Source organism: Trichosurus vulpecula, chromosome 4 (genome assembly GCF_011100635.1).
Source record: "Trichosurus vulpecula isolate mTriVul1 chromosome 4, mTriVul1.pri, whole genome shotgun sequence".
In the NCBI taxonomy this organism is placed as follows: domain Eukaryota; kingdom Metazoa; phylum Chordata; class Mammalia; order Diprotodontia; family Phalangeridae; genus Trichosurus; species Trichosurus vulpecula.
The window spans coordinates 26,852,248-26,877,417 of NC_050576.1; the positions used below are offsets into that span (position 1 = coordinate 26,852,248).

Sequence of the window (25,170 nt, forward strand, 5' to 3'; positions counted from 1 at the left end):
CCCCCCAGATCTCTTTCAGATAAACTATCTGACTTTGCTTCCTCCACCCTCTAATTAGGACAGGAACTTGGGATCATGGATCCTAGGAAGGGCACACGGTTCTTAGGCCAGTGAGTCCAACCCCCTCATTTTACAGAAGAGGAAACTGAAGCTAGTCAGCATCTGGGGACAGATTTGAACTCACAAAGGCTGGGTTTGAACTCGCTCCTTCCTGACTCCAGCTCCTGGGCTCTCCTGCCCCTCCCAGATGCCTCCCAGATCTAGTTTCTTTATCTGTAAGATGAAGGGCTTGGACTAGATGGGCCTAATATCCTATGACCAGATGATGGTGACCAGAGGGAAAGCTCCAGCACTGGGGGCATCGGAGTGGTAGACCACAAAATCCACCTTGTGTAAGGTGGGATCTGACCTGTTTATGTTCAAACGAGATAGAGAGGATCACATGAGGTAAAACGGAGAATTTTGATTACATGAAATTAAAAAACTTTTGCACAAACAAAACCAAATGTAGCCCAAAAGCAGGAAACTGTGGAAAAAATTTTTGTGGAAAGTTTCTCTGATAAAAATGTCATTTCTCAAACATATAGGAAAATGAGCCAAGTGTATAAAAATAAGAGCCATTTTCCAACTGATAAATGGTCAAAGGATATGAACAGGCAGTTTCCAAGAAGAAATAAAAGCTATAAATAGTTGTATTAAAAAATGTTCTAAATCACTATTAATCAGAGAAATGCAAATTTAAGCAACTCTGAGGTACCACCTCACACCTACTAGATTGGCTAAGATGACAAGAAAAGAAAATGACATTTGCTAGACGGGATTGTGAAAATAGGTACTAACACAATGTTGGTGGACCTGTGAATTAGTCCAACCATTCTGGAGAGCAATTTGGAACTATACCCAAAGGGCTATAAAACTGTAAATACCCTTTGACCCAGCAATCCCACTACTTGGACTGTATCCCAAGGAGATAAAAGAACAAAGAAAATCACTCATATGTATAAAAATATTGCAGCTCTTTTTGTGGTGGCAAAGAATTAGAAATTGAAGGGATGTCCATCAACTGGGAATGGCTGAATAAGTCATGGTATATGATTATGATGGAATGCAATTGTGCTATAAGAAATAATGTGGAAAGAAAGCCAGAAGCAGCCATGGTGGCAATGAGCCTTTTGCTTTGGGCTTCAGCATCGGTGGCGATGGGAGCCAGCTTGGGCTGAAGCTGCACCTCTGCATCTTGTTGACCCAGTTCATCCTGGGAGCAGGCGCCGTGGCCCCTGTCCAACATAGTGGAAACCATAGGAAGAAAATGTTTGTCATCAAACCTTCTGAATTCTATGATGAGATTTTTGAAGTTGTTGAGATTTTATTTATTGTTGACTGGGATTCCAATAGCAATTGGCATAACATTGGTGAATATATTCATTGGTGAAGCTGAATTAGCAGAAATCCCAGAAGGCTACGTTTCAGAACACTGGGAGTACTTCAAGCATCCTATAACCAGGTGGACTGCTCGTTATGTTTATGAACCTCTTGAAAAGAACTATGAAAGAACCATGGCAATCCTTCAATTGGAAGCTGAAAAGGGTGATCTGAGGTTGAAATATCAGAAAACAAAGACTTATGCCAGGAAGAGGAGATAGATCCTGGTTTCATTACCCAGTTGTTAATAAGGAACATAAAGCAGTATCTGATCATGAAACTATTGCTTCTTTGTGTCTGATATATACTCTCTTTCAGGGGGTGTTAAATGAAGAAATGCATACTGTATTGTTGTTCTCTGAATAAAACAGCCATTTCCCTTTAAAAAAAAGAAATAATGTAGGAGATGGTTTTAGGGAAGATTTATATGAACTGATACAATGTGAAGTGAGCAGAACCAGCAGAACAATGTACATAGTAACAGCAACATTGAAGAGATAATCAACAGTGAAATACTTAGTAACTTTGATCAACACAATGATCCATTACAATTCCAAAGGACTTATGATGAAGGATTCTCTCCATCTTCATACAGAGAACTGATGAATTCGGAGTACAGATCAAAGCATATTTTCTTTCATTTTATTTTTCTTGGTTTTTTTTGTAACATAACTAATATAGAAATATTTTGCATAACTTCAAATGTATAATGGGTATCATATTGCTTGCCTTCTCAATGGGTGGGGAACAAGTTGCAGAGAGGGAGAGTATTTGAAGATGAACAATTTTTTTAAATCAATGTAAAAAAAAGAGAGAGAGAAGAGAAAAAAGCACCTTGGGTATACTCTTGGTTAGTGGTCATGATTTCCAAATCATCCAGCAATGGAGACTGAGAAGTAGTGGTCAGACAAGTCACGAAAAACTAGAGAGGGGAGAGTATTCAAGAGAACCGGTTGATCAACAGTGTCAGGAGTTTCGGAGACACCAAGGAGCATGGGGATGGAGAGAAGGCCATTGGATTGGTAATTAAGAGACCATTGGTGATTTTAGAGAGAACAGTTTCAGTTGAATGATGGATGAGGTCAGAAGTCAGACTACAGAGAGTGAGAGGAAAGGGCCATGTACTGTGGAAGGCTTTCTCAATGAGATTAGTTGACTAGCAGAAGAGGGTCATCAGCCAATAGCTACTGCGGATAGTCATATCAAGTAAAGGTTTTCTGAGGATGTGGGAGACATAAGTGTATTTGGAGGCAGCAGGAAAGGTGCCAGTAGACAGGGAGAGATGGGACGGAATGGGGCCAAAGTCAAAGGGTTTTGACTTGGCAAAGAGAGGGGCCACCACTTCACCAGAGGCAGGAGTAAAGAAGTTGGAGTCTGCGTCATAGGCAGATCAGTTGAAGGAACTGGACATATTTAGCTTGGTGTTGAGTGTAACAGGGAGAAAGTGAGATGGCCATCTTCGATGAGATGTATCCCAAAGTGGACTGGGCTACCTTGGTAGTAGTGAGTCTCTCTTCACAGGAGGTCTGGTACACTGTAGAGAGAACTCTTGTTCAGGCATAGGTTGGACCAGATGGCTCCTGAGGGTCTTTTTAACAATAAAAGTCTGTCCTTTGTCATTCCTTCCCTTCTCCTCTGGTTCTATGAAGAGGCTGGTCTGGGAGAGTTTATCATTAGTGACTTAATCATGCAGGTTGCCCCAGCCAATGCCCTTTCCTAATAGCTCGATACATTATAAGCAAACACATTGTAAAGGCCTGAATATCCTGCTATTCATTCCATCAGAGAATCAAAGAACCTCAGAACTGTCAGAGACCTCAAAGGTATCCATCGATGAAGGCATTCTGGGAATACTCCTTAAACGTACTCATGCTCACAGGTTGGATCCCCAGAGGGTGGTTTCCCTACCACTCTCTCACGAATAAAGAAAAACCCTAAGGGTCTTGGTTTCTACAAGTATGACTCATGAGTTCCCACTATTGTTCTCCCCATTGGCAATCAGCCAGTGGCTTGAGTTACCTTTTTAGCTAAGGTTATTTACTAAAGAGATACAGTGAGAATATTTGGTATAAACACTGTCCTCAAGAGCTGGTGACACAATCCACCACACATATAAGTAAGTCCATGGGAAGAGTGGACTTTTAAACTCAGTTCACAGCTCCTGGCACTCTGTGGCCTGGAAGTCCTTTCCCTAGTCTGTAGCCAACATTCTTCTCTGGTGCAAGGAGCCATTCTTCTAAAAGCTGCTCCCATCTCATGCCCCTTTCCATGTTGATCCTAAGTAGAAGGAGCCTGAGTTTAAGAGCTGGGAGCCTTGGGGTCTAGGCTGAGCTATGCTAGGAACTCACTGTGACAGGGAGGTATATTAGGAAGGCAGAATTTATGATTTCAAAGAGAATCTCATATGTGCCTAAAAGGTCCGGAACCGCAGGATATAAGGAATTCTCTAGGCAGAAGGCAGGAGAACTAAAGCATGTATTTACACTCCACAATAACAAGCCCACAAATCAGCATCCCCATTTTGATATTTTCATCAAAAGCTTCCAGGCCCAATAAGTCCGCCTCACAAGGGTAAATAGGAGGCCACAGAGAAGCGAGATGGTATAAGGCAAAATCGTATACATGCTTCCCCTCTATGGTAAGAAGATTACCCACTAGCCTCTAGTCAGCTCTGCTACCGGCAGCTCAGCTTCGGCTGTAGGTGTCTCTGGCTCCAACCGGAAAAGGAAAGGAGGATCTTCAAGCTGTCCTCTCCCCTCTTATAGAGTTTTTGACATCATCAAGCGCCGCCTGAACGACCAGGGCCAATTGGTTCTTGACTTGGCCCCTCCCCCAGCGTAGACCACGTTAACACACCTCCCCTCAGCCAGCACCACGACTCATCACACAGGAAGCTCCGGTCCCGCCCCGGAAGAGCAAGCCCCAGCGTCCAGGGAAGCTCAACGAGGCGAGCTGAGCCATTCAAAGAAAACAAAGTCCATTCTGGCTACAGGAGGGCAAGTTGAAGAGAAAGAACCCAGGGCATCCAGGCAGATAGTGGCCCAGCTTTAATGGGGCCTAGGAGCCCATGTTCAGAGCTGAGGGGAGTCTTCAAGACCATCAGGTCCAATCAAGCCCCTCTCGTGAGGTAGAAGAGGACACTCAGTCTTAGAGAGAAGGCCTTGCCCAGAGTTGCCTAGCTGGCCATGGAATTAGGATCCAGACATGCTGGGGTTCAAGCCACTGGACCACCATGGGCCATCCTGGGTGAATCACACCTCAGGACAATTGGCTAAGACTGTGAGCTGCCGAGTTGCTGCTGACCTGCTTTGGTGAAGGGAGCTCCCTCACCTGGAGCTCTACACTCAGAAAACTCCAGGTCTGGTCAAAAACAAAACCAGAATAAAACAGAACTGGATGGCCTGGAGGGTCACAGAGCCCTATCCCTACAACGGCCCCAGGACTATTTCAGAGAAGGAGACTGAGGCTCAGAGAGGCACCTCAGAGGGCCTTCAGTTCAACCCCTTCCTTCTGTAGAGGAAGAGGCTTAAGCCCAGTCAGAGGGACCCAATCGCCAACTGCTCATGCCCTTCTTCCCTCCCTAACTCCCTGGTTTGTGCTTAGAGGCAGCTCGCTAGATGGTGTCAATGAGGAGAGCCCTGGACTTGGAGTCAGGAAGACTGGAGTTCCAATCCAGCCGCAGATATTTGGTAGCTGTGTGAGCCTGGACAAGTCATTTCTGGTTTTTTGGTTTTCCTAAAACTTGCACAGGCTGCCTCATCTGCACAATGGAGCAATTGAACTCGATTACTTTCAGGATCCCTTCCAGCTCTCAGTCTGTGATTCCAAATACAGAGTGTCTAGTCTGCAGCTAGTCAAGGACAGAGCCAGTGTCTGAACCCAGGGCTCTCAATTAAGAGTCCAAGGCTCTTTCTATGATACAGTAGGTTCTCTCTCGATTTTCAGGACAGCCGTGCTGGCCCCTTGTGTGTCTGCCTTCACACCCTTACTGAATTCTAAACTCCACCAGGGCAGGCCTGCCATAGACCGCTTATACACTGCAGACCCTCAGAGAAACTGGACATGGGCTGGAGGCAGAGATCATTCCCCGGGAAACTATGACCAGTAACAGACAGACTCATCTAAAAGTCTGCTTGATGTCAAAACCAGGCCATTCCTACTATTCCCCAGGTGCTGAGATTACAGAGACAAAAAAGAAATGTTCCTTGTCTTCAAAGAGCTTGCATTCTATTGGGAGGAAAGGAAAATAGGTAAAGGATAAATAGCTAGGGAAGGAGGAAGGGAAAGGAAGAAGTAGTTATATAGTGCCTACTATGTGCTAATGTTTTTTCACAGTTATCACCTCCTTTGATCCTCACCACAAACCTTCAAGGTAGGTGCTGTTAGTATCTCCATTTTTAGTTAAGGAAACTGAGGCAGACAGAGGTTAAGTGATTTGCTCAAGGTCTGTGTCTGAGGCTGGATTTGGAACTCAGGTCTTCCTGAGTCCAGGCCCAGTGCTCTATCCACTGGAGAGAGGGAGGATATGAGGGAAGGGGGTGGAGAGAGAGAAACAATAGAATATTTTTTAAGTGCTTATTAGGTACCAGGTGCTCTGCTAAGCTCTGAGGATATAAATACAAGCAATCAAGACAATCACTACCCTCAAGGAGTTTACATTCTAATGGAGGAAGACAACCCAGAAAGAAAAGCTGGAAGGAGAAGGCAATACTCACCTAGGACATGGTTGTTGACAGGGAGATGGAAAAGTTCAGAGGGTGAGGAGTGGAGTGGGTATGAATTGAGTATTACCTGGGCCCCTCATGACATAGTAATGGTTCAGGCCAGAGGTTCACCAATCAGAAGAGAGCCACAGAAAGAGTTCTACCAAATCTCTCTTAGCATACAAATATGGTGCAGATACCCAAACCAGGAAGAGCAAAAACAGAGAAAGAAAACTATAGATCAATTTCCCTAATGAATATTAAACATTTTAAATACAATACTAGCAATGAAATTCCAGGAATACTACCACAAAGATCATATACTGTGACCAGGTGGGATTTATACCAGGAATGCAGGGCTGGCTCAATATTAAGAAAACTATCAGAATAATTGACAATATCAATAACAAAACTGACAGAAATCATATGATTATCCTAATAGATGCAGAAAAAGCCTTCAACAGAATACAACACCTATTCCTATTAAAAAACGCTAGAGAGCACAGGAAAAAAATGGAGTTTTCCTTAAAATGATAAGTAGTATCTATTTAAAATCAAGAGCAAGCATTGTCTGTAATGGCAATTAACTAGAAGCCTTCTCAATAATATCAAGAAGCAAAGAAGTCCATTATCACCACTACTACTCAATATTGTACTAGAAATGCTAGCTATAGCAATGACAAGAAAAAGAAATTGAAGGAATTAGACTAGGCAATGAAGAAACCAAACTATCACAATGAAGAAGATATGATAGTGTACTTAGAGAATCCTAGAGAATTAACTAAAAACTAGTTGAAATAATTGCCAACTTTAGCAATTTACAAGATACAAAATAAACCCACACAAGTCATCAGCATTTCTCTATATTACAAAGTCCAACAGGAAGAGATAGAAAGAGAAAATCCATTTACAATAACTACAGACACTATAATATACTTGGGAGTCTACCTGTCAAGACAAAGCCAGGCACCATATGAACACAATTACAAAATACTTTTCACACAAATAAAGTCAGATCTAAACATGTGGAGAAATATTAATGGTTCATATATAATGCCAATATAATAAAAATAATAATTCTACCTAAATTAATTTACTCACTCAGTGCCATACGAGTCAAATCACCAAAAAATATTTTATAAAGCTAGATAAGATAGGGCTAGAAAAAATAATGACAAAATTCATCTGGAAGAAGAAAAGGTCAAGAATATCAAGGGAATCAATGGAAGAAAATATGGAGGAGGCAGTAGTATCAGATGTCAAACTATTACAAAGCAGTAATCATCAAACAATCTGGTACTGGCTAAGAAGTAGAGTGCTAAATCAGAGCAATAGATCAGATACACGATACACAGAAGTAAATGACCATAGTATTCTAGTGTTTGATAAACCCAAAGATCCAAGCTTTTGGGACAAGAACTCGGTATTTGACAAAAATTGCTGGGAAAATTGGAAAGCAGTTGGCAGAAGCTAGGTATAAACTAATATCTCACACTGTATACCAAGATACTGTCGAAATGGGTACATGTTTTAGGCACAAAGGGTGATATTGTAAGCAAATTAGGGGAGCATGGAAAAATTTACCTGTCAGATCTATTTATGACCAAACAAGAGACATTTATAACCAAACATTATGGAATGTGAAATAAATTAAAGTTTTGGCACAAACAAAACTAATGCAGCCAAGATTAGAAGGAAAGCAGAAAACTAGGGAGGGGGGGAATTTACAGCAAGTTTCTCTGATAAAGACCTCACTTCTCAAATATATAGAGAACTGAATCAAATTGATAAGAATACAAGTAATTCCCCAATTGATAAATGGTCAAAGGATATAAACAAATTTTCAGGAGAAGAAATCAAAGCTATCTATAGACATATGAAAAACACTCTAAATCACTATTGATTAGAGAAATGAAAATTAAAATAACTCTGAGGTGTCACCTCATACCTATCAGACTGGCTAATGACAGAAAATCAAAATGACAAATATTGGAGGGGATGTAGAAAAATTGGCACACTAATGCACTTTTGGTGAAGTTGTGAACTGATCCAACCAATCTGGGGGGTAATTTGGAACTATCCCCAAAGGGTTATAAAACTGTGTTTATCCTTTGATCTAGCAGTAGCATTACTAGGTCTGCATCCCAAAGAGATTTTAAAGAAAAAGGAAAAGGATCTATTTGCATAAAAGTATTTACAATAGCTCTTTTTGTGGTGGCAAAGAATTAGAAATTAAGGGTATGATTGTGATGGCATACTATTATCCTGTAAGAAAAAAAAACCTGGGAAGATTTATATGAACTGGTGCAAAGTGAAGTGAGCAGAACCAGGAGAACAGTATACATAGTAACAGCAATATTGCAGCAATGATCAACCGTGAATGACTTCGCTATTCGTAGCAATACAATGATCCAAGAGAATTCCAAAAGATTTATGATGAAAAATGTTATCTGCCTCCAGAGAAAGAACCGATGGCAGCTGAATGCAGATTAAAGTATACTTCTTAAAGCTTTATTTGTCTTGGGTTTTTTTTTTTGGTCTGTGTTTTCTTTCACAATATGACTAATATGGAAATATATTTTGCATGACTGCACATGTATAATCTATTGCTTGCCTTCTCAAAGAAGGGAGAGGGGAGGGACAGAGGGAGGGAGAGAATTTGGAACTCAAAATTAAAAAAAATGTTGAAAATTGTTATTACATGTAATTGGAAAAATACATAATATAAACATTTTTTTTAAAGAAGAGAGAGCCACAGGGCAAAGACATCTCCAGTGTGAGGAGGCTGCTGGCAGGGAGGTGTCTTGAGAAAATACAAATCGATCTTGTTGAGGGTTGGTGCTAGCAACTGGGGTAATCAGGAAAACTGCCTGGTAGAAAATGGCATTTGAGCTAAGCCTTGACGGAATTCAAGGATTTCAGGAGGTGAAAGGAAGAAGGGAGAACCTTCCAGGCAAGAGGGGTAAGGGACAGCTTGCGCAAAGATGGAGGTGGGAAATGAATCCTCATATATGGGGAAGAGCAAAAAAGCCATTTGGGTGGGAACATGGAGTAGGCGAAGGGCTTATTGTTCAGTTGTGTCTGACTCTCTGTGACCCCATTTGGGATTTTCTTGGCAGAGATACTGGAGTGCTTTCACAGATGAGGAACTGAGGCAAACAGCGTTTAGTGACTTGCCCAGGATCACACAGTTAGTAAGTGTCTGAGACTGGATTTGAACTTGGTAAGATGAGTCTTCCTGACTCAGGCCCAGCACTCTATCCACCATGCCACCTAGCTGTGCAGATGATGGAGAGTAAGGTTGAGTAAACCTGAAAAAGGTAGGCAGCTAGTGGGCAAAAACACTAGGCTTGTAGTCCAGAAGGCTGGAGTTCAAATATCATTTCAGACACTTACTAGCTGTATGGCTCTGGACAAGCCACTGAACCCCTCTCAGCCTCAGTTTCCTCATCTGTCAAATGAGCTGGAGAAGGAAATGGAAAAAGAAGGGAAACTGTTGCAATAACCCAGAAGGGTATTAGGGCCTAGGCCAGGGTGATGGCTATCTGAGCATAGAGAAAGAGACAGATATGAGAGATGCTGTGAAGTGGACCCCTCCTAGAAAGGCCCTCAGCCTGGGCCCAAGGAGGGGGGCAGCTCGCTGCTCCATGCCTCCCAGATCTTTGGGGGATGCTTGGAGACTAATGATAATAGTTCCCATTTTTAAGCTTTCAGACTTATAGGAAGCTTTGCATACGATGATCCCGTGCAGTAAGTGGTCAAAATATCCATCTCCCCTTTATATAGCTGAGGAGTGTGATGCCTGTCAAGGGATAGTGACTTCTCCAAGGTCTCCCGGCTAGCACATGTTGGAGGTAGGATTCAAACCTGGAGCAGGCCATCAGACTCTGCCCTCCTGCAGGCTGCTTCTGCCTTGTGCCTTTGGTGAGTCTGAGAAGGGGAGCAGGGTGGAAAAGGAAGAGTAGACAGGGCTGCAGCTGGCACTGTCTGGCAGGGTGCCCCCATTACCTCTCCATCCCAAGGCCCACATGACCCACAAGCCAAATGAAATGGAGTTGGGAGGCTGGTGGAGGAGGGCCTAATTAAGCCATTGGGGTGTGATTCCATTAATTGCTTTTGGCAAGGCCTTGAGCTGCTGCCTCTATGTGTGGTGCTCAGGGAGGGGGCCAATTAGGACCCGCTGTGCAGGGTGGGAGAATGTGTGTGTGGGGTGGAGGACTGTAGTTATTTGATCCTTCCTCAAGGAGCATCCCAACTTCTCTACACCCTTCCCCAATCCATCCTGCCCAGGCAATTTTTTGCCTAACAAACACCTCTCTGCCTGAGTCACTCCTTTGTTCAAAATCCTCCATGGCTCCCCATTGTCTATAGCAATCTGACCCCATCTGGCATTTCCTAAGATTTCATAAGATGAAGAGATAGAAGGGACCTAAGAGATCATTTGTCTAATCCTCTCATTTTACAGAGGAGGGGACAGAGACCCAAGCTCACACAGGTAGAAAATGACAGAGCTAGGATTTGAACCCAGGTTTCCTCCTCCACGTTTGGTGAGTATTCATTACTCCCTCCACTCCCCTTCAGGATGCCAACGCTCTAGCCAAATGGAACCTTGCCCTGTTGCCCCCATTCAATTCCAATCAACCCAATTTAATTCAATTAGACAAGCATTTATTAAATGCCTAGTATATACCCAAACACACATTTGTCCTTCCCCCCCCCCATGCCTTGGCTCACACAGTTCCCTTGGCCTAGGACACTCCCTGCACACCCTTCACAGACCAGCTCCAATATTGCTTCTGCAAGGAAACTTTCCCTGATTTCTGGGCCGACCCTGGGCTTTCCCTCCGCAGAGCTGCTGCCACAACACCGTACCCAGGCAGCCACGGGAGTGTAGGCCTAGGGCTGGGCCCTAGAGGTCATGGAGTCCAACCTTCTTGTCTTAGAAATGAGGAAACTGAGGCTCCTCAGAGAAAACAACAGTGACAACCAAAAATAGCAATAGCCAGCATTTATTAAGACTTGCAAAGTGATTTACAAATATCTTCTCCTTTTAGTGAATAAATACCAGTATCAGGATTTGAAGGCTGGTCTTCTGACTCTTAAGGCTGGGCCAATCCAGGTGATAGAAATGGCCTCAGAAAGGATCCTGGAACTAGGCAAGGCCAGGCCCAGAGGGGTCATCTCCCTAAGCCCCTCATTGGTTGGGTAAAGAAGAGGCTGAGACAAAGGAGTTCATGGCCATGAAGGGAGGCTGCCTCGTCCTTACCGGTGGGACCCTCGTTCGTTCAGGAACTCCCAAGCTTGTGAAAATGGGTGAGTCATGTCATTTCTGTGAGCCTCGGTTGTCTGACTGTAAATTGGGGATAAAAATAGTGCCTACCTCACAGGTAGGCTATTGTGAAATCACAAAGGACCCTATAATCAGAGGTTACTTATTGTAAGCTATTTTTAATATTAAATTCCTGTGAAGTTGACCCAGAAAGGACAGACTTCCCTACTCCATTGATAACAAGCACCTACTATGTGCCAGGCACTGATACAAAGAGTCTGGGTAGGGGGAGATAATATGTGTATATACACACACAGATGTAGAAAACATACAAATTTGTGGGGGAGGGTGGCGGTCGAGATGGGCAGAGGGTGGTCAGGAAAAACCTCATATAGAAGGGAAGACTTGAGCTGAGCCTTGAAAGAAACCAAGGATTCTGGGAGTTGGAGGTGAGGAGGGAGTGCTTTCCAGACCTGGGGGTCAGCCAGGGCAAAGACCTGGAGGCAGATGTCCCCCACCTCCCTTTCAGAGACAGAATCAGGAGCTAGGGGGCCCAGAGGGCATCGTGGTCCCCTTCCTGACAGTCAAACCTTTTTAGATTCTCCCCTCAATCTTGCTTGATGCTCTAGCACTGCCCTGTGAGGTCAATAGACAAGGGATTAGTATCTCACAGTACAGAAGAAAGTAGAAGCTCCTGGCCTGGGAACAGTTTGCCCAAGGTCACCCAGACATGGAGCTAGGATTAGTCAGTCCTCAAAGGTCAGAGCTGGCTGGGCCTGCTTACATTCGGGGACAGAGTGGATTATTTCCACCCCCACAGGTCTTCACCCTCAAGCCTGGAATACGTTTCTTCCTCTTTTTCTGTTCCCTCCTCTTCTCCTATCTAGGCTTTACAGTAAGGCCATTGGGCTAGCTGGCCTCTCAGGCCCTTTCAACCCCTAGTTCTGGGGTCCTTTTCCCAGAATCCTCCTCTTCCTTCAGGGTTTAGCTTCCTTCTCTTTCATGAAGCCTTTTTGGGTCCTCCAGGTGTTGGCGCTCTCTTCTTCCTCAGTTTCCCTCACATTAGACTTTTTTGCATGCATGCTCTACAGAGCCTTAACTAGGGTAGGTGACTGGGGCCTTTATCCAAGGGTACTGACCCAGGCCAGGGCAGAGTTTCCTCTTCTTGGTGGTTCCACTGCTGGCCTCGTGCTCTCCCATGGGGATGGCTCCTGCTTTCCCAATAGGCCTGGGCTGTCCTGATCTTCCCAACACCTGAGGTTTTTTTGGATACTAGAATTCTTGTGAGACAATGCAGTTAGCCTGAGAATTCCCACCTACACAATACAGTCTTTGTGTCCATGAGTCACTTAACCCCTCGGTGCTCTGAGCAACCCTGAAGGACTGTTAATTGCTGAGAAGGGCAGAGGGAATTTCCTGACTGTGATTTCCTTATATGAATAAACTGCAGCCTCTCCAGAATCTACCAGGATTTCCAGCAGTGGTTTTGGTCTTGCACCCTGCCCACCCACCCTCGACCCCTCCAAGCAGAATGTAAACTACTTGGAGAGGAGACTTTTTCTTTTCTTTCAGCATTGATCTCCAGTTGCTAGCAGAGGCCTGAGTATGATAATACGTAGGTGCTCAATAAAGGTCTGTTAGAATTATTGACTGAGTGCAGAGAAGGGACTTTGGGGTTATCTAGGCCACTCCCCTCTTCTTACTGAGGAGGAAGTAGAGGCTCAGAGTGAGGCAGGGGCTTGTCCAAGGTCACCCAGGTAATAAATGTTACAGGTGGGATCTCCCTTCACTCCAGGTTCTAAGCTGTTTCCACAGTTCTACATTGCACCCCCCCATCATTTTGCAGATGAAGAAATTAACTCTTCCCCTTCCCCCCATAGCCCATGGGTGATCTTCAGAATCCCGTCTGGCTCCAAGCTCAAGGCTCTTTGTATCACAGCTCACTGCTTCCCCATCATCTGGCTGGAAAGGACAGAGAGAATCATGGGAGGGATCTTGGAAAGCATCTGGGTTCAGGCTGTCCTGACTCAAAGTCCACCTGTTTAAGCTCCCCCCTCAACACAGAGTAAGTGATCGTGGCATGTTTGCTTGGAAGGCTCCCTCTGATGCTCGCTCACTCACTCACAGACAGCTCAGGTGTGCAGTGGATAGAGCTGGGCCTGGAGTCACATCCATCCGGCCTCTGACACTCACTAGCTGTGTGACCTTGGGGGAGTCACTTAACTATGTTTGCCTCAGTTTCTTCATCTGCAAAATGTGGGTGATAACACCTACATTCCAGGGCTGTTTGTAAGGATCATATGAGATAATGTCTGTAAAGCCTTTAGCACAGTGTCCTGCACAGAGTAAGCGCTACGTAAATGCTAGCTATATCATCATCATCATTATTATTAAAGTGATCTCAGATCTCTGTTTCCTCATCTGTAAAATGGAGGGGCTGCACTTGATGGTCTCTTCGGGCCCTTTCAGCTCTGGGCCCATGACTTCCAATGAGGAAGGGCTTGACCGGTCTCTCAAAGCTGCTCCTTCCACTCAGTGTTAGAGATCCCAACCTACTTGTTTTAGGGACAGGAGATTGAGGCCCAGAGGCCCCAAGAGAGGTCCCTTAGTAAGGCCGACTCACAAGTGGGGGCTTCAGGAGTAGGTCCTGGAATCCAAGCCCAGGTTCTGATTCCCATCGGGTGCTGGGTCCCTGCATGGTCCCTGCTTTCTCAAGGCCACGTACAGCCGTACAAGCAGGTGGGTGGGTGGGAATCTAAGCTTCCAGATGCCAGGCCCAAGCCCTGCCCAGTTAGTCAGGACACAGTGGAAGAGCTAGGGCAGGGAAGGTCTCCTGAAGGTTGGGCTGGATAAACGCTCTCATGACAGCTTGTTCAAAGATGGGGATGAGAAGGCGTGGAGGGGCCAGGATCTTCGCTGCTGTAGAGTTCACCCCCAGCACCGAGATCCTGGACGAATGAATGAAAAAGCATAGCTTCAACCTGGACTAGGGGCACGGCACCGGCTTCAGCGCCAGGCATACAAAGAGATGGACCAGCCAGTCCCCGGGGCTCTAAGGCAGCTCACGTTCCAGTGGGTCCAAGCAAAGACACCCCATCCTCGGGCGAGGGGCTAACTGCAGCCATCTGTCCAGGCTTCCAGCATTGCAAAGTGCCATCCTCTCACCAGCCATGAGGGGGAGGCCATGCCAGGCTTCCTATGCCCATTTTACAGATGAGGACTCAGGCACCGAGCTGGGGAAGGGCCTGCTCCAGGCTCGCGGGTCTAGGACCCGTTCTTCAGACTCCCTCCGCCCCCCAACTCCCCCCACTATTTTTAGCATCCTTATTTTGCAGAAGGAGGGGTGGGGGCGGGAGCGGTCCTGCCCAGGCCCTTGAGGGCGGCTCGCCCCGGGCCTCTCTACTGATGACAAGACGGAAGCGCAGCGGGAAGCAGCATCCTGGCGACGTGCGCGTCACGATGAGTGTCGTGAATAAGGATGAGGAATCACCAATGGCCGGGGGCCCTCGGGAGGGGGAGGGGACGGAACGTGCCCACCGGGCTCGCCCCGCCCCTCCCCGTGCCCCGAGCACAGCCCGGCCCCCCTCCCCGACCCCCTCCTCCGGGGGCGGGGCCGCGCGCGCGTGGCGGGGGCGGCGGCGGCGGCGGCGGCGCGGGGGGCCGGGGCCGGGCCGCGCGCGGAGGCTGAGCCCGCCCCGCCCGCCGGGGAGGGGAGCGTCACGGAGGCTGCTTGAAATGCAGCGGAGCCTGAGCCCGAGCCGGAGCCCGAGCCCGAGCCCGAGCCCGAGCCGGCCGCAGCAGCCCCGCGGTCCGCACTCGGCCGGCTGAGGGCGCGGGGCGCTGCGGGGGCGCCGGGACCCCCGGCCATGGGGCGGCCCGAGCTGCTGCCGGCGCTGCTGCTGCTGCTGCATCTGCTGGCCCCAGGTGCGTGCCGCTGGGGAGGGGGAGAGCGGGGGGAGGGGCCGCCTCTGGGGGGATGTGTGTGTGTGGGGGCGATGTGTGGGGAGGGGTGGCGAGGTGCGGGGCCGAGCCCCCCCCCCCCAGGCAGCCGCACAAAGCCTGCCTGGGGTTCCTCCACCTTAGCCGCAGGCCATTGTCGGAAAGAAGACATCCCCCCCTTCCGATGGGGAGGGGGCGCTGCGAGGGGCTGGCGGGGGGGGGGCGTGGAAGGCCGAGACCCGAACTTCACCCTCTTCGTCTTGGCAGTAGGAGAGGAGCTGTGATGCCCGCTCCCCTCAGTGCCTGCACACCCCGCCCCCCACCATTTCCTCCATCCAGGACTGGGGGCTTTGAGAGTGTGCAGCTGGCGGGGGTGGGGGTGGGGGCTGGGAAGATGCCTTAACTTTGTCCCTTTCATCTTCTGGGGCGGGGGGGGGCGTGATTGCCCCTCCCTCCTATCTGCATCCTCTCCACTCCATTTCCCCCCACCTCCCCTCCTTGCACACGTTTCCTCTAGGATGGGGGTGCTCCCCGGGATGTAGTCAACCTACCCTACCACCGACTCATTGGGGAGGAAGCTACCCCACCCCTGATCCACCTTCCTCTTTGCCTGGACCCGGGACAGGGTCTAGGGGAGGATGTTATGTCCTTTGCTCCCTGGATTTCTGCCCCCCCCCCCCCCCCGTAACGGACCAGGCTAGTAAGGGCTGGGGGGGGGGGCGGATCTTAAACTTTGTCCCTCTTACTATCAGACCTTGAGGGAGAAGAGATTGTTCCCTGTCATCTCTGCCCCCTACACACTCTCTCTAGGGATGGGGTACTTAGTACCCAAGATTGGGGGCTTTGAGCATATGTGGGTTGGGGAGTTCTCTTAACTTTGTCCCCTCATCTTAGTGGGGAGAGAATGATGTCCTTCCCACTCCCATGCACACACCCCTTCCTGGAATGGAGTGCTCCCGAGCACGGGGGAAGAGAGAATCTTATTTTCACCCCCTTCATTTTAGCCTTGGTCCATGTCTATATCTCTGCCCCCAATGTACTCCCAGAATGGGAACTTTCGGGTCGGGGAGTGCTGAGGATGTGTGGTTGTAGGGTGATCGCTTAACTTTGTCCCTGTTTTATCTTACCCTGGAGATGCCTCCTCCCCTGTATCTACATCCCCCCCCCCAATTCCCTAGGCTTGGAGAGTCGAGGAGGCGGGTGCGTTGCATAGAGAATTGTTTTCTTAACTAAGTAACATGGTTTTGGGCCCCCCCAACAATGAAGATGGGGTGGAGGGGCCACTTCTCCCCCCCCCCCCGCATATTAGTTGCCCCTCCCATTCTGCAAGCACCCTTCTTCCAGGTCCTGCAATGGAGACTCAGATGCTGCCTGGATCCCCCCCTCCCCCCTTCCCCATGCAGGGACAGGAACGGTGTTTCTGTGAAGAGGGAACAGAAAACTTTGGGGGGATGATGTGAGAGGGGGCCCAAAATTGTGTTTAAGGGTGTTAGCAGAGAAGTGGTCTTTTAGGTGGTTTATTTTCCTTCTTTCATTTTCTTTCACTGCCTTCTTGGCGTCCCTACACCTGTGAATATGGGAGGGGGGTAGGACTCCCGGACTTCGGTGAGCCTCAGCACTGTGCGCTACCCTTGTGGTCTGAGGGTGCAGGAGTGGGGTGGGAGGGACCTTGGTCCAGGCCAGGATTGGATGAGGAAAGGTGAGTGGCTTAGGCTGGACTAGCTGTCTGGGGCGGGGAACACTGAGGGGAGGGAGTGACATTGCCCTTCTGAGGGTGGCTTTTCTTCTTCCACAAGGGGAGGGGGTGAGATCTCCAGCCTTTTTTGCCATCGGTGGTTCTTGGGGCTTCTAGCCTTGGTGGCTGCTGAGGAGAGGCTCCTCCCCCATCTGCCCTCTCTGCCTGTGTCCCCAATTATTGTCCCCTTTCTTCCACCACCAAACAGTTGGGGGCATAGTCTGGGAAGGGGAGCTCAGCAGAAGGAGACTTAGTCTCTTTGCTTCAGTTGCTTATCTGCAAAACATGCAGGGGGTTGGACTAACTCGATAGGGCTGGCACTGTTTGGTTTTTGTCTTGGTGCCTGTGCCTAGCGGTGTGCCAGGCACATTATAGGAGCTCAACGTGCTTTTGGGGGTGACTGGGATTGATGCTTTCCAGGGCCCCTGGATGAGCCACTGCCCAGCTGTGTGTATGTGGCAGGGGCATTCTGGGGCCCGCCCTAGGTGCTGATTCTCACACCACTGCTCTCCCCCTCCCGGCTTTCAGGGGCCGCCAAGGAGTGTGAGGAGAATCAGTTCCAGTGTGGGAACGAACGCTGTATCCCCTCAGTCTGGAGATGCGACGAGGACAATGACTGCGTGGACAACAGTGACGAGGATGACTGCCGTGAGTGGGGAGAGGGAGGAAGGTGGCAGCCCTAGGCCGAGCTCCCCGGGCTGGCTGGGTCACCCTTGGGCGCTTTCTGCCCTTCAGGGAGGAGAACCCAGGCTCCTGGGGGAGGAGTGGGGAAATTGCGGTGGGGAGGCCGTTACAAGGCTCCTGGTCCCCACCCTCAACCTTCACTCCCCGCGGAGTCTTAGCCAACCTCTGGCTGTGTTCAGAGGCGCCCAGTGCCCTTCCTGTCGGGGGCGGGGGGAGGAGATGGGGGGGCCCTGGGCACAGGAGCAGGGGGGCTGCCCCTAGCCCCGTGACACCCCCAGGCCCGGCCTGCCTCATCCACCACCCGTGGCCCTGGGTGCTATGGCCCTGAGTAACCTAGCCGAGACACGTGGGTGTTGGGGCGGCATTGGAAAACGTGGGTGACTTAGCCGACCGCGGAGGGGTTTCTGAGTTACAGGGCCGGCTGCCGGTGCTCCCTTCCCCTTCTGGCTTTTTTGTGAATGAATGGGCTCCCCGCGGGCCCTGATTGGCTGGGCTCGCAACACCAGATAGGCCTCGTGGCCGGAGCGGCCAATCGTCGGGCCGAGACCTGGCCGCTGTAGTATTGGGACCCAAGCCGGTAGTCAGCCTTTCTTTCCTCTCCTGGGCTCCCCTTCCTCCTCCTCTTCCTCCACTTCTTCCTCCTCCTCTTCCTCCCCATCACCACGCCCCTGACACACCCCTCCCCTCCCACTGTCTTTTTTTTTTTTTTTTTTTTGCCAAGTCACCTTAGCTGGTGATGGGATCCCGGAGGTGAGGAGGAGGAGGCTGTCGGGAGGGCCCCGCCAGAGGCGGGGCCCATGTTCCTGGAAGTACCTGGGCTTGGGGCTTGGGGCCTCGGGCTGTGGCAGCTTTCTATTGGCCCAGCTCAGAGTTTCCCGCTTGGGGAGAGATCTCGGGGGAGATGGGAGTACTGAGTCGGCCCTCGTGGGTGAGGGAATCGTCAGCTTCTGTGTGTGGGGGTGTGAACAGGAGAACGGCAGTGGCCCCAGGAGGCCAGCTCCTCTGGTAGCCCAGGGCTGGGCTGGGGGGCTGCTGCCACAATGTGTGGCCCTACCACGCTAAGACTCCACCCCTCTCTGGGCCCATGTTCTCAAGGTCCTCAGAAAGGAGCTGGCCTAGATCAGGGCTTCCTAATCTGTGTGGCATCTTGGGCAGTCTGGCCGTGTAACTCTCCTAAGGATAACGTTTTTAAAAGACATACATACAGTAAGATATCCAGGATCGCAAAGGAAAGCGAGTTTAGTGCAGGAGGCTTAGTTTTCATGGGCTGCCCCCCCATGCTTGGAATACTCTCTCTTCTCATCTGGGGCTTTCAGGGCTTTTTTCTGGTCTCTGCCGAAGACCTCGGGGAAGCCCTCCCTAATTCTGCTATCTCCCATCTGTTTCTCCAGCCTATATCCAGTTGACCTGTTACTCCCTTGAACTGGGAGCTCCTTGAAGGGAGGGGCCACCTTTCTGTCTTTTCCCTAGAATGGGGCTTCCAATGCAAAATGCCTATTGGCTGACCAAAACAGCCCCTGGCCTCATGGAGCCTGGATTCTTTGGAAAGAGACAATCTATATAGGATTATATTCCTGATTAAATGCCAGGTGGCTGTGAGAGAGAGGGTGGGCGGTAGCTGGGAGGTTGGGGCTCAGGATAGGCTTAGAATGTTGAGTTTAAACTGTGGCTCTTTCAAAAGGAAGGGAGGGAGGAAGTGGCTTTTAGAAAACCAGATGGGGCTGCTTTTTAGCACCCACACCAAAGTCACTTGGCCTGCTAGTGGGCAGTGGAATGCAGCAAAGGTAGGGATAGACACTTAGGAGAGAGAGGTAGCCAGGCTCTTGGTGGTGGAGGGCTTTCCCAGCACCAGGCCTTTTTTTCCTGGCTGGGGAAGGAGGCCAAGGTTTGGTCCCTGCCCTCTTGGAGCTTCCTTGGCAAAGAAGAGAAGGAACTGGAGACAAAGTGTCTTCCTCTGGGAGGACCCTGCCAGCCTTCTACCTCTCTTATCTCTGAAAGCCAGAGAATAGGGCAGATAAAAGTGCTGGCCAGGCTCAGGAACGCCCCAGTGGCTACTGGTTAGGGCCTCTCACTTCCACTTCTCTGTGTCTTCTCATATGGGCAGTTTAGAGACCCTTCTAGCTACCAAGGCAGAGAGCCTTTAGTCTCAGCTTCTTCATTTGCCCAGATGGATTCCTTCCTTCCTTTCTTCCTTCTCTCCCTCTCTCCCTCCTTCCCTCCCTCCATCTCTCCTTCCTTCTTTCCTTCCTTCCTTCCTTCCTTCCTGGCAGCTGGGTGGTGCAGTGGCTAGAGCCCTGGGCCTGGGGTCAGGGAGGCCTGAGTTCACTTTCAGCCTCAGACACTTAGCAGCTGAGCCTCAGTTTCCTCATCTGTAAAATGGGGGATAATAAAAGTACCTCCCTCCAGGGCTGTCCTGCGGATCAATGAGATATTTGTAAAGCCCGCTGCAGCCCTTAAAGCATCTAAATGCTCTCTTCTTCTTTGTTATCCTCAGCTGGAAGGTAGAATTCGAGCCGAGCTTTAAAGTCATCTGGAGATTCCAAGAGACAAGAGAGGAGGGTGATGGGGAATGGAGTGTGTGGGTGTGGGCGAGGCAAGCAGGGGGGCCAAAGCTCCATAGGATGGGAATGTGGACCCTGTGAGGGGAATCGTGTGGAATAAGGCAGGAAAGGGAAGCTGGCCTCAGATCTCAGAGGCCCTTGGGTGTGGGGTGAAAGCTCATTGATGTCTCTGAGTAACGTGCCTTCCCTACGCTGGGCCTCAGTTTCTCATTTTGTAAAATTCTGTAAAATTTTCAATTCTGTAAAATGAGGTCCATTTTGGCTCTGTCATTCTCTGGTTCCATTATGATCTTTGGTATCCAAAGGCAGTGTCATGGTTAGAACCCGGCCCCAAAGCCAGAAGCTGAGGTCCCAACTGTGTGACCTTGGGGGAGTCCCATGCCACCTCTGCCGGCCTCAGTGTCCTCACCTGTACAACAAGGGTGGCCTTTCTAACTTTGATATAGTGATCTAAGCGTTCCCCTGTGTAAGTAAGAGAGGGCCAGTTATGCTTTCTCCGCCCACCTCTCAGGGCTCTACAGACAGTACCTCCTCATAGAAATGCAGGGGCTTGCTGTGAGGGGAGGGTCTTGGAGGCCTGGGAAGAAACCAGGGGTGAGAGGCCCTTGAAGGATTGTGTGCCCCTCATCCCAGCGGGCGCCTGGCCTGGAAGGGCCCAGTGTGGGGTGAGAGCTGTCAGTGGGAGCTGGAAAGTGGGGGGGACGGTGAAAAAGGCTTCTGTTCCAGTTCCAGGCCTGGGTGGGGGAAAACAAGGCTCCATCTGAGTTCAGGGAAGGACCCACCCGCCGGGCCAGGACAATCGGCATTGAGAGCAGGCAGTTCACACAGGGAAGTCACTAAGCCAGTGGGTTTGGGTTAGCAGCAGGAGACCAGACTATTTCTCTGTCATGGGGGTGGGGCCTCCCCAGCATGGCCTGGCTCTCCTCCCCGATCCGATCACCACCGTACTCCTGCTAGCCCCTGCCCAAGTGGAATCTTTAACTCTCCTCCTCCCTGGCTGGATCCTGCCTAGCCTGTCCTCTGTCCTTACTGCATCCCTGCCCACCCCACCCCCATGACCCCAGGGCCCGGGGAGAGGGGTCAGGATGAGAAGCAGTGTCATGTTATGGCAGGAGGCCATGGTGGGACCTAGCCCTCTCTGCTCCGACTCACATACCCTTTGTAAGTTTCTATGGCTAGGAAAATTCATCCCCTGCTGGCCAGCCTTCTGGTGATAGGCCTGCCCACTCTTATCAAGTGATCTTTGAATGACAGCTCGGCAGGGCCTGCCAGGGATTTTGGTATAGTCTGAGAGGGCCCAGTCACCTCTGTCCCACTGAGGCATTGGAGCATTTGAGAGAAGGATGGTAGAAATGATCATATGATAGGTTTTCCTATCCCAGGCCTGCTGATCTCTGATCCTTGAAACTCAATTTGGAAGAGGGCCAGAGGCAGCTGGACTGGCTAGAGGTCACAGCTGATGCTGACTTGGGAGAAATAGCAGATGTGATCTCTGTCCTCAGGCAGCGTCCAGTCAAGGACAGACACACAGAGGTTCCTATGGGGCCCATGTGTGGTTAGTGAAAGACCACTGACTGGGAAGCCATGTATCTGAATGAGAAGAGGAAAGATCCAGATTTGAGTCCAGGATCCTTGTGGCCTGGGACATGTCAATTTCTCTGGGCCTCAGTTTCCTCATTTGTAAAGTGAGGGTGGGGAGAGGTAGAAGAGGTGATCTCTAAGGCCCCTCAACTGACTTTTTAAAGATTCTCTAATCAAGCAGAGATAACTAAATAGGACAGAGTCTGATGGCCTTCTCTGATGCCAACATAGACATGGGAAACCACCACCCTGGAAGAGTAGGCCCCCAAAAGTGAGGATGTGGAGTGAAGGCGGCTGAACGAGAGCTGGAAGGGACCTCAGATGGGGTTGGTTAGCACCTCTCACCTCATAGAGGAAGCCCATTGTAACCTGGTCATCCAGCTTCTGCTTGGATCACTTCAGTGACAAGGAGCTCACTACCTGACAAAGCAGCCTTTGTGTTGTTGGATAGGGGTGAAAGGTTCTTCCTTTCCAGATGTGGAAGGGAGTGGGGGGGGGAATGTGGAGAGACTTGTTAAAGGGAAGGGTTGGAGCGCGAAGATTTAGAGGGGGGTACCCCTGTTAGGGAAAGAAGGTCAGGCCTTGGAGGCAGACTCAGTTCTGCCATACCTCCCCACCCACCTCCTCCATTCCCAAATGACCCAGCTTGAGGCTGACTGTGTCTGGCCAGCCCTTAGTAGGACCTAGACCTGGTTGACTGTGGATGGCCAGGCCTTAGTAGGACTAAGACCTAGGAGATGGGTGGTGGCAACTTTGGGATGGGGCTGAGGGGAGGGATGACAGCCACTTCTGTACTGCTTGGAAAGCATTTCAAAGCTCCGGAAGAGGCTTAGGAGCCAGAGGCCAGAGCAGAGGAAGCTGATCCAGGGCCAGGTCAGACTGAGGGCTCCACAAAGCTGCCTCCTGGTTCCTGCAGTCAGCAGGTGGTGGGGTGTGTGTGTGTGTGTGTGTGTGCGTGTGCGCGCACAGGGATAGGGGAGGAGAAGTCTACAAGAGGCCCTAGAGACCAGCTAATCCAGTCTCCTACTAGAAAAAGTACTGTTTCTGAAATCTGAGTACCTGGGTTCAAATTCTGACTGATGCTTACTCCCTGTGTGACCTTGGACAACTCCTGCCTGGACCTCACTTTCTTCCTTTGTGGGATGATAGGTTGTTTAGACTGTAGATGACCCCAGAACTTCCTTCTACATCGTGCTGGGGATACAGAGGCACAATTGAAAAAAGATGCCTGCTCTCAAGGAGCTTCCCTTCTCCTGGGTAACTGCATATTCCTTAGGCCTAGCTTCTTCTATTCCCTACCACCCCCTCCCTGGAGGAGGGCCCCTAAGACTTCTGGGGAAAAGACTTAAGAGGGAAAAATAACCCTTAGAAATCTACAGACCCTGTGTAAATAGGAGAAGGGAGACCTGGGCTGATGGAGAGAGGCAAGGACCCAGCTCTATTAGGAAGGAAGGAGGGAAGGGAAGAAAGAAGGAAAGGAATGAGAGAGAGAAGGAAGGGATCGAAGGAAGAGAAGGAAGGAAGAAAGGAAAGAAGGAAAAAACATTTAAGTGCTTCCTATATGCCAAGCACTATATTAAGCTAGAGATCCAGTTTAAAAAGCAAAGCCAGTCCCTTCCCTTAAGGAGTTAGCTAGAGGGGCAGCTAAGTAGCACAGTGGCTAGACCCCTGGCCTCAGAGTCAGGAGGACCTGGGTTCAGATTCAGCCTCAGACACTTACTAGCTGTGTGAGCCTGGGCAAGTCACTTAACCCCAATTGCCTCAAAAAAATAAAAAGGAGCTAGTTGGGTAGACTGAGGCAAATCACGTTTTCTCTTTGAACCTCAATTTTCTTCCTCCAAAAACGAGGGGCTCAATTAGGCGATTCAAATTCTCCAGCTGTTTATGTCCAAGCATGTACGGGGTGTGGAGAGCGCCTTGGCACAGTCTGGGGGTGTGGAGGAACACAAGTCGGATCACAGTCCTTGACCTTAAGGTGTCAGGTTGACAAGCATTTGTTAAGTCCCTACTATGCGCCAGGCACTGTCAAGAGACAAAAGACAGACTCTGCTGTTCCTGGGAGCCCCTGGTCTGATAGGAGAGACAACATGCAGACAGCTGTGGATGTTCGAGGTGATTTGGAGGCAGAGAAAGGGGACAGCAAAGGCTTCTGGCAGAGCGGGCTTTGAGCAGGGGCTTGAAGGGAACCGAGGGGAGGCAGAGACAGGAGAGAACTTTCCTCTTAGTTACCTCAAAGGGAGGTAGAGATGAGGACACACACTGGGAACCAATTTCCTCCCCTGCTTATAAAACCTGTTGGAGGGTGTGAGGTCTTGTGGGGGAAGGGTGGTACTGATCCGGGTGAGGATGCCCAAAGATTTCGGTAGGGAGGGGCTGTGGAGGCAGGCTTTGGACAGGGAGGAGGAGGAGGAGGAGGAGGAGGAGGAGGAGGAGGAAGAGGAATAGCAGCAGCAGCACCACCACCACCACCGCTACCCCCTCGTCCTTCCCAATCTCCAGCATTCTCTGCTCCAAAGTCCCTCCCACCTCTGCCACTGACATCCTAGGCTCTAAGGACTCTAACATTCTATGTTCTAAGGGTATTTCTACTTCCCATGTTCTGTGTTCTGACATTCTGTGCTTAGTGGTGCCTGCCAGCTCTGATAGTCTCTGTTCTCTGCTCTAAAGGCTAGACCTTCCGGCTCTGCCATTCAATGCTCCAGCTCACTTTTCAGACATCCCTTTCTTGGTTCTGAAGTCTTAGCGCACTCTGGCAATCCTTGGCCCTCATTTCATGGCACCATGGAATATGTTGCCATGTCCAGGAGACAATTCGCTTGGTTTTATGTGACGATGGTTGGCTTCATTTTCACTTTCATTAGCGTCCCCCTTCATTTCATCAGCCTTTCCTGCCCCCCCCCCATCTTCAGCTCCCCTCCAGCCAAGCAGAGAGGGATGGAGAGAGCAGGGAGACACAGAGACAGAAAGAGGAGAGACAGAGAAGAGAGATGAAAGGGTTCATGAAGGGTGGGGAGTGTAGGACACTCAGTCTCTAGGCCTAGACCTTCATTAGCCGCACAGTCCAGACTGTGGGATGTGGCTGGCCTGCTGTGCTGGGCCCTCATACATAATTAAAGCTCATCTACACCTACCCCAGGAAATGAACCTTCAGAGCGGGAGGACGCCTTGGCCTTGGGCCACCTTCTCTTCCCGTCCCTCCCTCTCAGTTATGTGGTATGTGTGTGTGTCCAGGAAGGGAACCTATAGGACTGTAGAGTTTAAAGCTGGGAAGGATTG

At 49.7% G+C, this 25,170-nt stretch overlaps 1 protein-coding gene and 1 pseudogene across 5 annotated transcripts in view; both read left to right on the top strand.

The window, feature by feature from the left end:
* The first annotated feature begins 1,154 nt into the window (after positions 1-1,154).
* LOC118846673 lies at positions 1,155-15,222 on the top strand (annotated as a pseudogene).
* A 32-nt stretch (positions 15,223-15,254) lies between these two features.
* The window catches only part of LRP8 (LDL receptor related protein 8), a 130,716-nt gene continuing 120,800 nt past the window's right edge, over positions 15,255-25,170 (top strand). For all 5 annotated transcript variants that reach the window (XM_036757878.1, XM_036757879.1, XM_036757880.1 and 2 more), the window contains exons 1-2: positions 15,255-15,318; positions 17,597-17,716. In XM_036757878.1, coding sequence (XP_036613773.1) covers positions 15,261-15,318; positions 17,597-17,716 — 178 coding nt within the window. In that variant the 5' untranslated portion in view covers positions 15,255-15,260. The remainder of the gene's footprint in view (positions 15,319-17,596; positions 17,717-25,170) is intronic.